This window comes from Aythya ferina (genome assembly GCF_964211825.1).
Source record: "Aythya ferina genome assembly, chromosome: 2".
Taxonomy (NCBI): Eukaryota; Metazoa; Chordata; class Aves; order Anseriformes; family Anatidae; genus Aythya; species Aythya ferina.
In genome coordinates, this window is record NC_140297.1 from 92573976 (window position 1) to 92588097 (window position 14122).

Sequence of the window (14122 nt, forward strand, 5' to 3'; positions counted from 1 at the left end):
TGCCAAGTATTGATTGATTGACTGATGAGAGAGGTTCCTGCTGTGCAAATAAGTAAATGAGTTCCTACCTAACATCCTAAGAAAACTAACCACAATTCTCCAGGGACCCTTGACGATAGAAGGTCCTCCCTCACAAGCACTTTGAACATGAACATCAGGGGAGGAAGAACACAGTCAGCACACTGGGAAAAGCAAAAACAAAGTACATATGCCAGTAATATGAAAAAAGATGTCTTCCCCCTACAAAGTAATGCTGTCAATAACTCATCCAAATCTTTCCAAAGGACTGGCAAGAATGTCTCAAAATAGTAACTGGTTGACTGTACTACTTCATCATACCACTTGTGGCAGATGAAATGTCTGTAATTTTGGCTTTTGTGTTTAGCCCATCCTGGTTAAAATGTCGAGCTTTATTAACATGATACAGACCCATATGAGGCTTATCAAAATCTTCCTCTGGTGAGAAGAAACAAGATAAGTGTACCTGGCCATTTGGTATTTTGCGCTTTAAGAGACGGGAAGAGCTTTTTTTTCCTTTCTCTAATTATCCTGGGGAACCTGCACCCTCTTGAAAATTCAAGCATCACTCACCTGCTCTTAAACAGACTATTCATGAGTAAACTATGGACATGGAGCTTTCAATAGTAAATTAAACCACCATTTTGCCATGGAAGGTACTAAAGAGCTATCCCTGTTTAAGATCTTGTGCTATCAGTCTTGCATATAAATGTGCTTGCAAAAGTTATCTAAATGCCTCTGTGAAATGATAAGGGAGCTATAATACCCATATAGCCATTATATATTTTTTTTCTCTTTTGAGGAATACCATTAATAAAGTTTTGAATAGTTCTGTATTAATATACTGTAATTTCAAAATCTGACAAATACACAGATGTGAAGCCTCCCCCACTTCACTGTAATACATCCTGCTATACATCTTTTAATAATGATTTATGGAAAATATTAGTCATCTAGAAAGCAGTCTTTACGTTCACGTTCTACCAGTCTAACACATCAATAATCTAAGTAGAAGTCATCTAAATTTATTTCACTGTCAGAGTTTCACTGGGTATTCTCATTTATTGTTTCTTGTCCAGTTTGTGTATGTCTTTTAAACTGCAATGTCCCAATGTAATAATTAATAAGTACTACTAAAGATACTTAAGGAACAACATGAGACAAATTGTCTGGGAACTTCCATTCTGCAGGAAGGCTGGATTTCATGTAATTCCATATCAGACCAAGAAGCCACATTTTCATATTTTCCAATGAAATAAAACCAACCTACTCTGCTTTGGGTCCATCAAATTTGTTTCAAGACCTAATTTCAACCTATCAATTCAATTATTTCCTTACCATGGTAATTAAGTTGAAAAATCAGGGAAAGCAAATTAAACCTACCTTCATTTACGTTACACCTACTTTATTCTTTACTATTTAGCTTTTGCTGTTGTTGTTGTTGGATATAGGTAGGATAAGATTTTCTTCTCTCCCCTTCAAACCTCCCATCCCCCAGGAAATCCAGAACTGATAGCCAGAAGATGTTTTCTTGGTCACGGAATCTAGGTATTTTCCATGGTCAGTGTATCACATAATCTCATTCAGAAACTAACCTGCAGGTTCCTTTGGATGTCCTCATCGCTTATACCCAAATGCATCTGGCAGGCTCCTGTGTTACAGAAGCAACCCGTGCGCACATGTATGTTGTGGAGGCTGGCCATCTTTTCCACCTTCCCAATTCACAGACATAAGAGAAGAACAGAAGACAGACATTTTAGAGTTGTGATGAAAAACATACAATGTTTTAAGGGTACAAATCAATTGGAGGTAAATTACCTCTCTAAATTATTAACGACTGACTGTAGCTTTCAGCATTCCCATACACACTGAGGATTTTTCAGCCTTGTTATTTCAGCTGAAAGAAAACAGTAAAGGCAGAAGATAATTACATTGGCATTGAGAGAGGGCACAGAGCACATACCAGTAACACACACACATGGAGAGTTGTTCTGTTTAGGCCCGGATCCTGTTAATGCCAGCCCATGTGCTTACTTTTAAACTCGTGCTCTTACACTAGTAGTGCTAATTACACGCCTGCAGTCAAGTGGGTCTGGACTGAACCGTCACCTACAAGCATCACCTACAAGGTGAGGAGAGAGGCCTGGGACACCTCTTCAGCTGGCTGAAGGAAACCTCGTCCACTTATTTTCCTGGTGTTGTGCTTTTCTGAATTATACCATTTCTTTATCATCCACTAAATAATGAATGGGCATAAATACAGTAATTGATGACAAGCTGGCATGAATGAATTTATGTGAAGGAACAAAAAGGCTGTGCAAAGAATGGAGTCATGCATCTATACATGTCTCGGAAGGAGATGCAGATATGTGTGCACTGGGAGGGTGGCCCTGCAGAGAAGAGATGCAGATTGTCAGGGTTTCATAGCACAGCTAGGAAACAAGGGAAGCACGCTGTGGGGATGCTCTTAGCACAGCTCAGAAACCATGGAAGCACACTGCAGGGACATGAACACTCTTTATGTTGATTTGAAAAAGCAACAACAGATGGTGCTAAGGATAACTGAGCAGGTATAGATACAACCAGCTATTTCTTCCACGACAAACAAGCCTGGTCAAGACTGGGAGAAGGACAGAAGGTCAGAAAGGTAGCACAAAACCTGGTACATCCTACCCCTCCTGCAAACTTCCAGAACAACCTCGCACATACTGCGGTAATCTCTCTGTGCTTTACCTCCTCTTCTGCAAAATGGGGAACCTGGAGCTCTAAAAATACACACCTTACAATTTGAGAGGACTCAGGTATGCCAGCAACACTGTCCTCCTCTCAGGGAGCTAAGACTCAGCGATGTGCAGAATGACAGCTCAGTCCAAAGGTCCAGGAACAGAAGCATTGATCATTTCAAAACCAGTCATTTCCCTAGCTGTAAGACCATGCTTTTCCTGCCTGAGCTATCGATGGAAACATTCAACCTAGCATTAAACTGTTGGCTTTTATCTTTTTTAAACATAAATTCTCTTTGTATTGGATTGTAGCAAGCATTTTCTGGATCATCAGAAAATGCTGATGCTTTCTCAGCCCATCTTCTGTCTCACATCTTCTGACATCATCAGCCATCTGATGTCAGCCTTCTGACATCTCTGAGTTTGCTACCAAATGCCTTTAATTTCACTATCTCAGCTGCTTGGTTTAGCTCTGCTAAAAGCAGTTCAAAGAGCATTCACTTTTTTTTTTTTTTCTTTTTCCCCCTGTGTTGGACACAAGGTACTCCACACAAAAACGTGCTGTATACAACACAATAAATCCTACACCATTACAGTGCACAAGTTACCAAAGTTCATACTTAAATGTGTCCTGCTCCATTAATTCAAAACGGTTCACCACTCAAATGGAGATACAACCAAAATAACTCTATATATCCGGACCTGGAAAGAAGAGGAACGAATCCGACCCAAGATGCCTATTCATGACTAATGCTTTGGAGAATACGCCGTGCTCAAAGCATGTTTCTCACATCAAAGTTATAGTTAAAGGCATCTGTTGAGAAAGATTGTTGTGGTGTCATTAACTTTGTGTTGTCAAAAGACTTCAGTCTGGGAACAGTGACATTTTCTTGACTTCTTTTTTCATTTAGATGAGAAAAGTTGTCATCCTGACTTAACACAGTTTGTCATGGTGCTTGTGACTCGTGGGTGGATCTATCGTTCTGTTAATGATGACAAGCAAGGCTAAAATCATGACAGATATTTCACTACTGAATTTGTACAGTGTTTGGATTTATTTACTCAGTATACAAAAAGCTTTAAAATATATCTTTTTATTACTATTATTTTTTTAAGAAAGATTGCTGGGCAGCCTTGATTATCCAAGTGTATGCAGTGTGATGAAGTTTCCATGACCCAGCTTCAATGAATTGTTAACAGGATTTTTTTTTAATCTTTTACATTTCGTCAAATAAATTACTACTATGCTTTAATGAAGGCCCTGAAATTTCATTCTAGCCTTGCTGAGCGTTAAGAAGTGAAATATGTGACATGACCCAATACCCTTTCTTCAATAACACTTTTAACTATGATATATGTTAATCTGTACAGTAGACAAAGATTATTAATACATAAAAATGCAGGACCATTAGGGGAATATAGGGAAATATGGTTCAGGAGAACAAAGATAAATTAGCCATAAGCTTTAGAATTAATCCATTTCTGTTATCACAACTCTAAAGCTTAAAAAAGCACAGTAAGCGCCCTGCCGATCTTGGTGATGTGATACACACTTTTGCACTGAAAGCAATGAAACCATGTAAAGAATCAGTACATGCAGCACTGCCAATCTATCCGTCCCTTGAATGCACGCTTGACTTTCCCTTGGACATATGCTTCTCTGTCTTCTTTAGCTTCACCCTAGAAATATGCTGCTTGGGGAGTTAATTTAATCTCTCTCCACAGTGTTACCACATAGCTAAACAAACAGAACATAAAACATCTGTTGCAGTTATTTCAATGAAGAGAAGCTTATTTAAATAAAGCACATCTTTAAAACTGCCGTAAGGAGCAATAATGGGAATGGAGCTCAGGGTTATGAAATACAGCGTGCTGCTTGCAGCTCTGTCTGGGGCTGACTTTTGGGAGCCAGGAACATGTTCATCAATGAAGGCAGAGAAGCATGAATGGCACTAATGGTAAGTACACGGCTTTGTGTTCTCAGATCATCAGCTTTGGTGGTTCCCTGGGTCCAATGTTGGGAACCATTGTGCCTTGGCCTTTCAGAGCTTAAAGACTACAATTAAACTGCAAAATGCATATGAAGAAATCTTACAGCATTTTTACCTACTTCAGTCAGTGAGGACATGGTAATTAAGCCATCACAACATCTTGGAGTCTCTTCTGTCCCTCAGAGTCCCTTGGCATTCATTACTTTTTCTGAAGCTGGCTACAGTGGGCCAAGCCCTGCAGGCTGCTTCACACCCCAACACCTCTCATGTCAGATCATCTTGACTTTTGACAAGCAAAAGGTGCTTTTCACACTTCCAGGCTGTGGTCTTCGAATTTAATAAACACACATGAATAAAGTCCACCTAAAAAAAAATGTTTTAAAGTACTTCTTTTTTTCAGACAGAATTCATTTTTTAAGCACAGTTGCCAACCTCAGCAAGTCAGCCTTTAGTATTGCCAGAATGACCAAGTGCTTACATTTATTTATTTATTTTTCATAGCAGTCTGTCTAGTAAATACTGTTAGAAGTTTTTAATTATTATTATTTTAAAAATGTTGAGGCGGGGAGGGCTTTATTTATTTATTTGTTTGTTTTTAACGCATCTCCCTACAACAGTTTCCTATTGGACAGCTGGCATTTTAGTTCATACTTAGGTGGACAAAAATGAGATTCTCACGTGTCCTGATTTCCTTTTCTCTGTCACACTGTTGACTCTTCTGCCTTTACTAAATGACTGACTTCTGCTATCCATTCACTTCAGGAGCTCTGCAGAGGTCAGCTGCAGGGCACAAGCTTCTCTCTGGCTTCAGATTCTATTAAAATAAATCTGAGAACGATGTTGTTACTGCAGGTAGATATAGACTAAGTAAAGATTTAAAAATAGCACATAGTTTTGCATTACTTCTAACCAACTGGGTCTAAGATTTTCACCACGAATGATGGATTCTTTAGGAATCCCTGCTGAAGTTATTTTATGGAGTATCGCAAGAATTATTTCTATGAATAAAGGACCTTTTTATAATAGGTCATGAAGTGTCCAAAAAAAAAATAATCTTAAAGTCAGTACTGGCAGGTACTGTCCTTCAGGAATCGGGGCTGGAAATTCTCATTCTACTTCCTACAATGACCAAATTACAGAGCAGTTTGTCTATCCGACACATTTGCTCATTAGAAGAATTTCATTGCACAGCACTGATGGTTGCTTATAAAACAGGCTTCACGACACTGTGCTCCACATCCACTGGTAAATTAATTCACTGATTCATGGCATGGGATTGGAAAGAAAGTAAGCTAGCTCTTTCTGTCATCCAGCATTTGACTGTGAAATGTTGCTGATGCAAATGCATACTTAATCTTGTTTAATATAATTTATAAGAAGTAGGTCAGAATTAAATATATATATATATTTATGTAAGCACTTGTTTCCAAATCATTTAGTAGAGGAAAAAAAGTATTTTAGCTGAGTCACAGTACCATTAAACTTGTTTAATAACATGGTTTACTGCAAGAGAGGCATTTTTTTTCTATCTCAGGGAAATAATTTCTACCTGGGCAGGTTTCTGCAATATTGATGAAGCTGATCCTCTGTTGCTTATTGCATCTCCTGTTGTTGACAATAGTTTAAATTAATTGGTAAGTGGATGTGAATCTCTCTTGACTTTACGCACATGTATCACTCACTCCAACCAAAAACTCCTTGGCAAATCGCAGTGGCATATTAGACTGAGAAACTGAAATTTACTGGAATTGCCAAACCTGGTGTCCTGATAGTGGAAATATTTACTTTCCAGGAACTTTGCTGTCGATGTGATAATTTTATCTGCTGGTTTCAAAGACAGTCAAATAACAGGTAAGATTGCTTGGGAGAGAAGCAGGTGGGAAACATCAGCATAATTCAGAATACATGGCTTGCCATTCTGCAGGAATTCTCACCTAGAAGATGCCATATACATAACAAACTGTAGGTCCTATGTGTGTAACGGAGTAACAAGAATTTTACATTTCTGAGATCCAGAAGCTAGTAGATGCTTTTGGGATGAGGTGATTATAAGGAAGAAATGAAACACAGTCTTGATTCTTAAAGGATGACCTCACATTTTTTCAACTGCCTTTTCCTTCCCTGTAGTATATGCATTGAATTAGGGCATGGGCTTATTTGGAACATATATAAGCTTCAGGAATCCAAGGACTAGCTATTTGAAACTGAACAGGCTGATGAGTAGGCTAAACATCTTGGTTTTATCTGATTTGGCACCTCAATGGTCACGGGTCTCCCCTACCACTCATATTTGCTCTTAGCTTTTTCTTTTTTTACAAGTGCTTTCAGTGATAATGACATTCCAGTTTGATAAAATGACATCAAGGAAAGGAAAGGGAAGGGAAGGGAAGGGAAGGGAAGGGAAGGGAAGGGAAGGGAAGGGAAGGGAAGGGAAGGGAAGGGAAGGGAAGGGAAGGGAAGGGAAGGGAAGGGAAGGGAAGGGAAGGGAAGGGAAGGGAAGGGAAGGGAAGGGAAGGGAAGGGAAGGGAAGGGAAGGGAAGGGAAGGGAAGGGAAGGGAAGGGAAGGAACCCAAGGCTTCTGTGGCTTCCTAGCTCTGACTTCAACAGAGCTTCCCCTTGTGGGTAACAGGAAAAGGTCTGCATCTCTATATCCAACTGTGTGTCCCTAGCTATCTTGTAGGCTGAAGGCTTTGGGGAAAACTGCTGCTAGCCAGGGAAGTGAAAGCCAGAGGTAAACAACACAGAGGATTAAGCTATAGCTAGTACTGAGAAGGGGTAAATGGGGAAGTAGTAGACTAATACTTGTGGAAATAATGCATAGGAAAGAAAACAACAACAACAACAAAAACAAAACACACACAAAACCAACCAACCAAACAAAAAAAACACAGGTGTAATGCATGATACTGAAAAGTCTGGAAACATATATTAAATTCATGTCCCAGCCAAAACTTTCTTTACCTTTTCCTCTTCCTCTTAAATTAGGTAAATCTTCTTTTGTCTCCATTTATTTCCTGAAAATGATGATAATACTTTTTCCTTAGCAAACAGGGAGGTTAAAATACTATAATGGACTGTGTTGAAATATTACTTTAATTATGGCCATACAGGTTCCTATACGGGATTTCTGGGAGGAGGCAGGGGCAGGAAGATGCAAGCAAGGTAATACAGAAGGTGTAGCCGGGCTCTCCTTGTCTTCAAAGACTCAGTGGTGGACTGTAACTGTACACTGCATGCATTCAAAGTCAGCTGATTTGCTTTTACCAAGATCTAGAAAAAAAAGGAATGCAGCAGAGGCCATCAAAACTGCAGTCCTCTGGCTGCTACCATGGGGTTTCTTTTCACATTTCTCCCGTGTGACGAGGTCTGCAGTTATAGCCACAGTTTAGCCCTGTGACTACAGAGGAAATATTTAGCCTCCCTCATTCATCTTAGAGTCTGTCACCTGAACAACTATGAGCATCTTTCTTTTATCTCCTCTGCAGTTTCCTTAGCAACATGCAAGGACACTCCAGAGAAAGTGGTGTCAGGCAAAAGCTTCAGCCTAGGCTCTCACGGAGCTTTCTAACCTTGACCAGCTCTGATGAGCAGCTTAACAGGACGCAATTTCAAGTATACCATCTCACAAGAGTCTTCATCCCCTGCAATGACATGTTACGAAAAGCAACTTGACTACTACTCTGCCACGACTTCCTCAACAAGACAAGCTACATCATCTGTTAATGAGGTTTGCAGTTCCCACACTGAATCTCTCAAGTATGGCACCTCCTTACTCCCTGTCAGTGATCCCCTACCTAGATCAGTGAAAATGTCTCCGGTACCACGAACCCCTCACTGCAAGAGCTGTCTTTGGGTGCCCAGTGCTATATAACTGTTATCTTATAAACAAACATAAGCAAAGATCCAGATTTTAATGGCATTTCTTGCCCGTTTGAAGTAACACGGTGCCATATATCGACAAGCCAATGTAGTTTACTGCATCCCTGCTGTCTCCCTGCATAGGAAACATCCACAGCACAATTGGAAACTAATTAGAACCAAGGAAATTAGTGGAGGTTCAACACGAATCTTCACAGCAATCTTTTTCTCCTTGTAATCCTGTTTGCATTCTATTGCACTGGTCCATCCGCTGCCCCTGGCTTCCTGAAATCAATGGCTAAATCCATAGTGAAAATCAATAGTGAGCAATCACCCCAGTAATTTTTTAGGTAGCTATTGGGAAGATGGCCAAAAATCCCATTAGGCCTGTTAAGAACACTTTTCTTTCCCTGAGTCATCAGAATTAATGTAATGAGTGGATATGCTTCTGAAAGCATTAGTGTAGCTAACTCAGGGTCGTCTGACCATCTCTGCACAGACGTTCTTAGCTGGAATTAACAAATGCTGAATTTCCATTTTTTTCTGGCCCCCGAGAAAAAAGTCTGAACCTCTCCAAGCTGCAAACCTGAATGATTGTTTTATATGAAAGTAAAAAGTATCAGTAGGGAAAAACATAAAAAAAAGGATTAAAGTTAGAAGAACAACAAAGATCTCCTGCTTAATAATTTCCTGCGAAGACTTATTTCATATAAATTAAATACAATAGAAAGCATCGCTCCTCATTGCTTAACAGCAACCCACTTTCTCCTGCAGGGACATGGTATGAACGTCCAGACAAGTACAGATAGCTAGTACTAGATACCAGTCACTAGTCAGATCAAACCGATCTGGTCACAGCTTCCTGTACATGTGAAATACTGTAACTCCTTTTTTTTCCCCCCTCTTTTTTTTTTTTTTTTTTCCACACTCCTCTAATGCCCATGCTCTCATTGCTCTAATTCTGTAGCTACATAACAGATGCGCAATGAAGCGGACCCAGTCCACCAGTGAAACAGAGGGAATTGTGAAACAGAGGGTGCTGCCTATGACACAAAGAGCAGTATTTCAGGAAATCCACCCTCTTCAGGTATTGCATGGTTTCTTTTATCATGTGAAAATAAGTAATGATATGAATATCTATCCATCTAGTTGTGCTTACATACAAATGTATTTATTTGCCACTTTACATCTATGGATATTAATATATTTTCTCTCCATTCCTGAGAGGTTAGGAAGTGCTACTGAGATAATTTTTTAAGTGGCAAGGACAGGCATTGAATCCCTCAAGGTGGCACAGAAGGACTATCGCAGAAAGAGGGGATATCACCAGCACATTGCCAGGTTCCTGCCTACTGATGCAGGTCCAGTTCAGCAGGTTTTTAAAACATTATTTATTTACCTTCAGCAACTGTTACATGCATTTCCCATCCTGTCTCACATGACTTTGTCCCACATTATTTCTGTTTGCAAGTCTGTCTAAATGCAGACAGACAGAGTAACTTCAACATGCTCATATTGTTGTCTCCTCCCCAAGTCACCTCTCTCCTGTACAACACCATTTCTGACTGCTTGTCCAAATCTTCTCTGCCTCAGATGGCTGGAATCCCCTATTTTGCTGCTTTCCTGCCTCAACTTGTCTCTCTTTCTTTGCCCAGTCCTTGTAATAGTAAACACTTTGGCTGCATTGTGGGAAATTCAGGTTCATCACTAGGATATATTTTGTAGCACTGAATATAACTAAGTTTCAGAACAAACTGGTTCCACAGGCATTGGAAAGGTTCAGATTAAGATGATCCTATCTCAGAACACATCTTCTCAAATGACATGCATGAGTTTGGCTTGGCTGCTCAGCTACTTACAAGATAATTCACTGCCACAGCATGCTTTGGATACAGAAGGATAAATGGGCTAAAAAGAAATTATAAATACTTAGGTTTCTAGGAGGAGTCTCATTCTGGTTTTGCCCTCCCCTCATGCTCCTAGCACATGAACACTGGAAGAAAGAGGCTACAAGGGTGGAGATGGTGCCATGGTGAGATGCTCTGCGGCTGTTCTTATGTCTAAGTCATCTGGGGCCACGTGCTCTGATGGACGACCCTGATCTGCACTTCAAGATGATAGAAAATAGAGGCAGGACAGAAAAAAAAAGAATCAGTCATTGAGTCTACCCTAACATTAACTCAAGGAAGGCGGAGATAGAAGAAAAGTGGGTGAGACAGTGGGCTGATGCCATAATAAGAGCAGTTATCAGATTGTATTAGAGATTTGCACTGAAGGGACACACACTGGAAGTTACTCGCTGAGAAGCATTGATAGGGTTTTCTTGAGAAATGGATAAAGATAGATAAGTTCAAAGTCCAGCCCTCCCCTCACTCTATCTGGGCTGATGAGAGTGAGCCAGGACATGCTAATGCAAGCTCCTAGACAAAGCTGATCATAATCTAGCTGAGCAGGGTTCTCAATCCTGAGAGGCAAAACTCATCCATATGCAACAGTACAGAAGAGCCTTCCCTAGGCAAACCGAAGTGTTTACATTCTGTCTCTGGCAGCTGATACCTGTTATAGCGGTTTGTCTATCAAACAGAAGTATGACATGGCAGGCAAGAAGGCTGGGACTGCTAATGGACTGATGCTCAATCCCTTCCTGACAGGATTTTTAGGAGGCACGGCAGGCATTATGGATGCCAAGGAAACTTTTGCAGGTGAGGCAATCATGGCAAAATACATCTGCTTAGCTTCTGGCTTCAAGGAAGGCAGGCAGTGTGAAAAAGAAGAGCTATGACGGTTTGGTCACTTTTTAAGCTCGTAACACACAGGAAAAAACAAGAGGAAAACAAATGTCTCAGCAGTGTAGATAAGAGCCCTCCAGGGCACAAAACTCAACAGATGTTTTAGGTGAAATTCCATCTGCCAGCTCTGTCCTTATCCCTTTCCACTCTTCCAGCTCCCAAACTGACTTTACAGAATGAAGTGTGAAAGGCTATTAAAATCAATCTGCAGCCACCTACTAAATTTACAAAGAACATTTAACAGATCTCTCTTCCCTATGAGAACAAAGAGAAAAAATTAAAATAATATTAGCATAAAATAACCCTCATGGCAGAGGTGGTGTGTGTGTGTTTTTTTTTTTTGTTTGTTTGTTTTGTTTTTTCAAACCTGCAAATAAAAAGGAACATAAAGCTTCACACTTTGACCTGACTTGTAAGAAATCCACTTTTTTGTGTCCATGATTGTTGTTTCAAATCAATATTGTTCCCTTACAGCTGTTCCATCTCCTTTTTAGCAGTCCAAACAGGCTGAAGCCTCTGCACGCACCATGAAGTTATATGTAAGACTTTGATAAACATGATGGCAAGGATGCAAACTGAAGCTGAGTCATTTCTGTCAAACAGTGTTTCAAAGACTGGAAGGCCTTGGGGATGTGTAAACACATGACACTTGTATATGCTGAAGATTGCAAATATTCACTATTAATAAATGAGCCAATGGTGATTCGCTGCATGAACAGTCTCAGTATTAGCTCAGCGCTGAATATATACATGATCCCATTTTCATGACATCATAAAATCCCTTTAATGTCTAGGGCTAATTGCTTCTTTTTCTGGAAGCTTTACAATGAAAAAGAAGATTGGCAGCTTGCTGCTTTAATGTCAACTCTGTTGCTTCCATCCTGCACCACTGACTTAAGGAAGGTCCTTTGTCTCTAGCTCTACATTTTCGCATGTTTCCAAAGCACCAGCTTGTCACTTCATTAACACCAAAAACTGTAACATAGGAGAATTACCCAGTCTTAAGTTGGTGAGTACATATGACAAAGTTGTTTGGTACAAAGGTCATCTTCATGTCCTCGACTTGACACGTACTCATCATAGTTTAACCCCTGTTCATAACTGGGCCTTTTTGGTGCTGCAGTGCAAATGAACACATAATGTAAAATGACAGACATGCTACTGCAGAGGACGGGCAGCCCACATGAAAAGAATGCAGGTATCTCCCCACCTCATTTCAAGAATAAATTACTATAAATACTAGTCTACAGAGACAGCTTTTTACTGGAGGAAATCACTTTAATGGGAAATATTTGGTGCAGGTCAAAGAGGGAAATTTAATGTGGTTTCAGTGTCAAAAGACAAGAGGCTTACTGAGATTTCAGAACTTTAAGTAGTTTTATCCCTAGATAAAGAAATGTTTCTTCATGAAAATCTTAAAGAAAAAAAAAGCACAAAGCTTTTGAGTGTTTGAAGCCTCCCAGTCCCTCTTCCTTAATTGTTTCAATTACCATTTAGAGGAAAAAACTAAACCAGTAATTAAACTGTTCATTAAACCAACGATACATATAGTATTCAAAGCAAGTTCTTTCAAATGTAATACTCTAAAACAGTGATAGCCTTTTGACAGCCCTCAGTGATAGCAATCACAAAGAACCATTTGAAAGAAAAACTAATAACAATTCAACCTCCCTGATTATTTCACTCCCACCTTACCGCTTCTTAACATCTAGGTGTTCTGTGTCATTTTGGGACAGGAGGCTGTCAAAAACAATGCCATCACTGAGACTGCAATCATGGTATAGTCTCATTTGTGTGTCTCACTTTAATGAAACGGTTTCATTTGATCTTGAGTGATGCAACGAAGATTTTATTCAAGGATGAATCTCAGACTGCACCTAATTCCTATTGACCCCACGTATGTAATTCAAGCATGCTTGTGTTTAGCGGCACAGTCACGTTAACTGGGGTCAATTATACTCTGATAATAGTGAGAAATGGATTTCAGTAATAGTAGTAGGGAGGAACAGCTTTTCTCCCAAATGCTACGCAAATGAAGGACATGATTTTTTCCTCTGCTTTCATTTTTAGTGGCACTGTGAAATGTCATGTATTTCACTGCATGCCTTTCACATCCTAAATATCTTGGACTTAGCTCAGACTTCTGAGTATCATTCAAATTATGTAAATCTTGAGGCTCAAATGTAAGCTCCGTATCCCCTGAAGACACTGTCTACTTCTAAAGCATTTCTTGCCAATTTCAAATGTTCAGAATGGAATGGAATGGAATGGAATAGAACAGCACAGTTAGAAGGGACCCACAAAGGTCATTGAGTCCAACCGCCTGACCACTTCAGGGCTCACCAGCAGTTAAAGCACATCCATGGGGCATTGTCCAAATGCCTCCAACCCTGACAGCCCTGGGGCATCAGCTGCCTCGCTAGGAGGCCTGTGCCAGCGTTTGACCACCTCCTGGTGAGGACATTTCCCCGATGCCCGGTCTGACTGGCCCCTCTCACAGGACAGGCCTTCCAGACCTTTCACTGACTGTCTTGCCCTCCTCTGGCTGCTTTCAAAGACCTTAACGTCCTTGTTATGTCGTGGAGCCTAGAACTGCACACAGGACTCCAGGTGAGGTTGTGACAACACTAAATATAGCAGGAAAATAAACTGCTCCAAACCTCAGCATAGTATTTTCCCTGGTATCAGTTAGTCAGCTTGTCCTTTTCAGGCTATCAGATGCTGATGTCCAGCCACACTGTGC

At 40.2% G+C, this 14122-nt stretch overlaps 1 protein-coding gene across 7 annotated transcripts in view; it reads right to left on the bottom strand.

The window, feature by feature from the left end:
* MOCOS (molybdenum cofactor sulfurase) overlaps nt 1–14122 on the bottom strand; it is a 274042-nt gene that overhangs the window by 36926 nt on the left and 222994 nt on the right. For all 7 annotated transcript variants that reach the window (XM_084509001.1, XM_084509002.1, XM_084508998.1 and 4 more), the window contains one exon: nt 1614–1730. In XM_084509001.1, coding sequence (XP_084365127.1) covers nt 1614–1730 — 117 coding nt within the window. The remainder of the gene's footprint in view (nt 1–1613; nt 1731–14122) is intronic.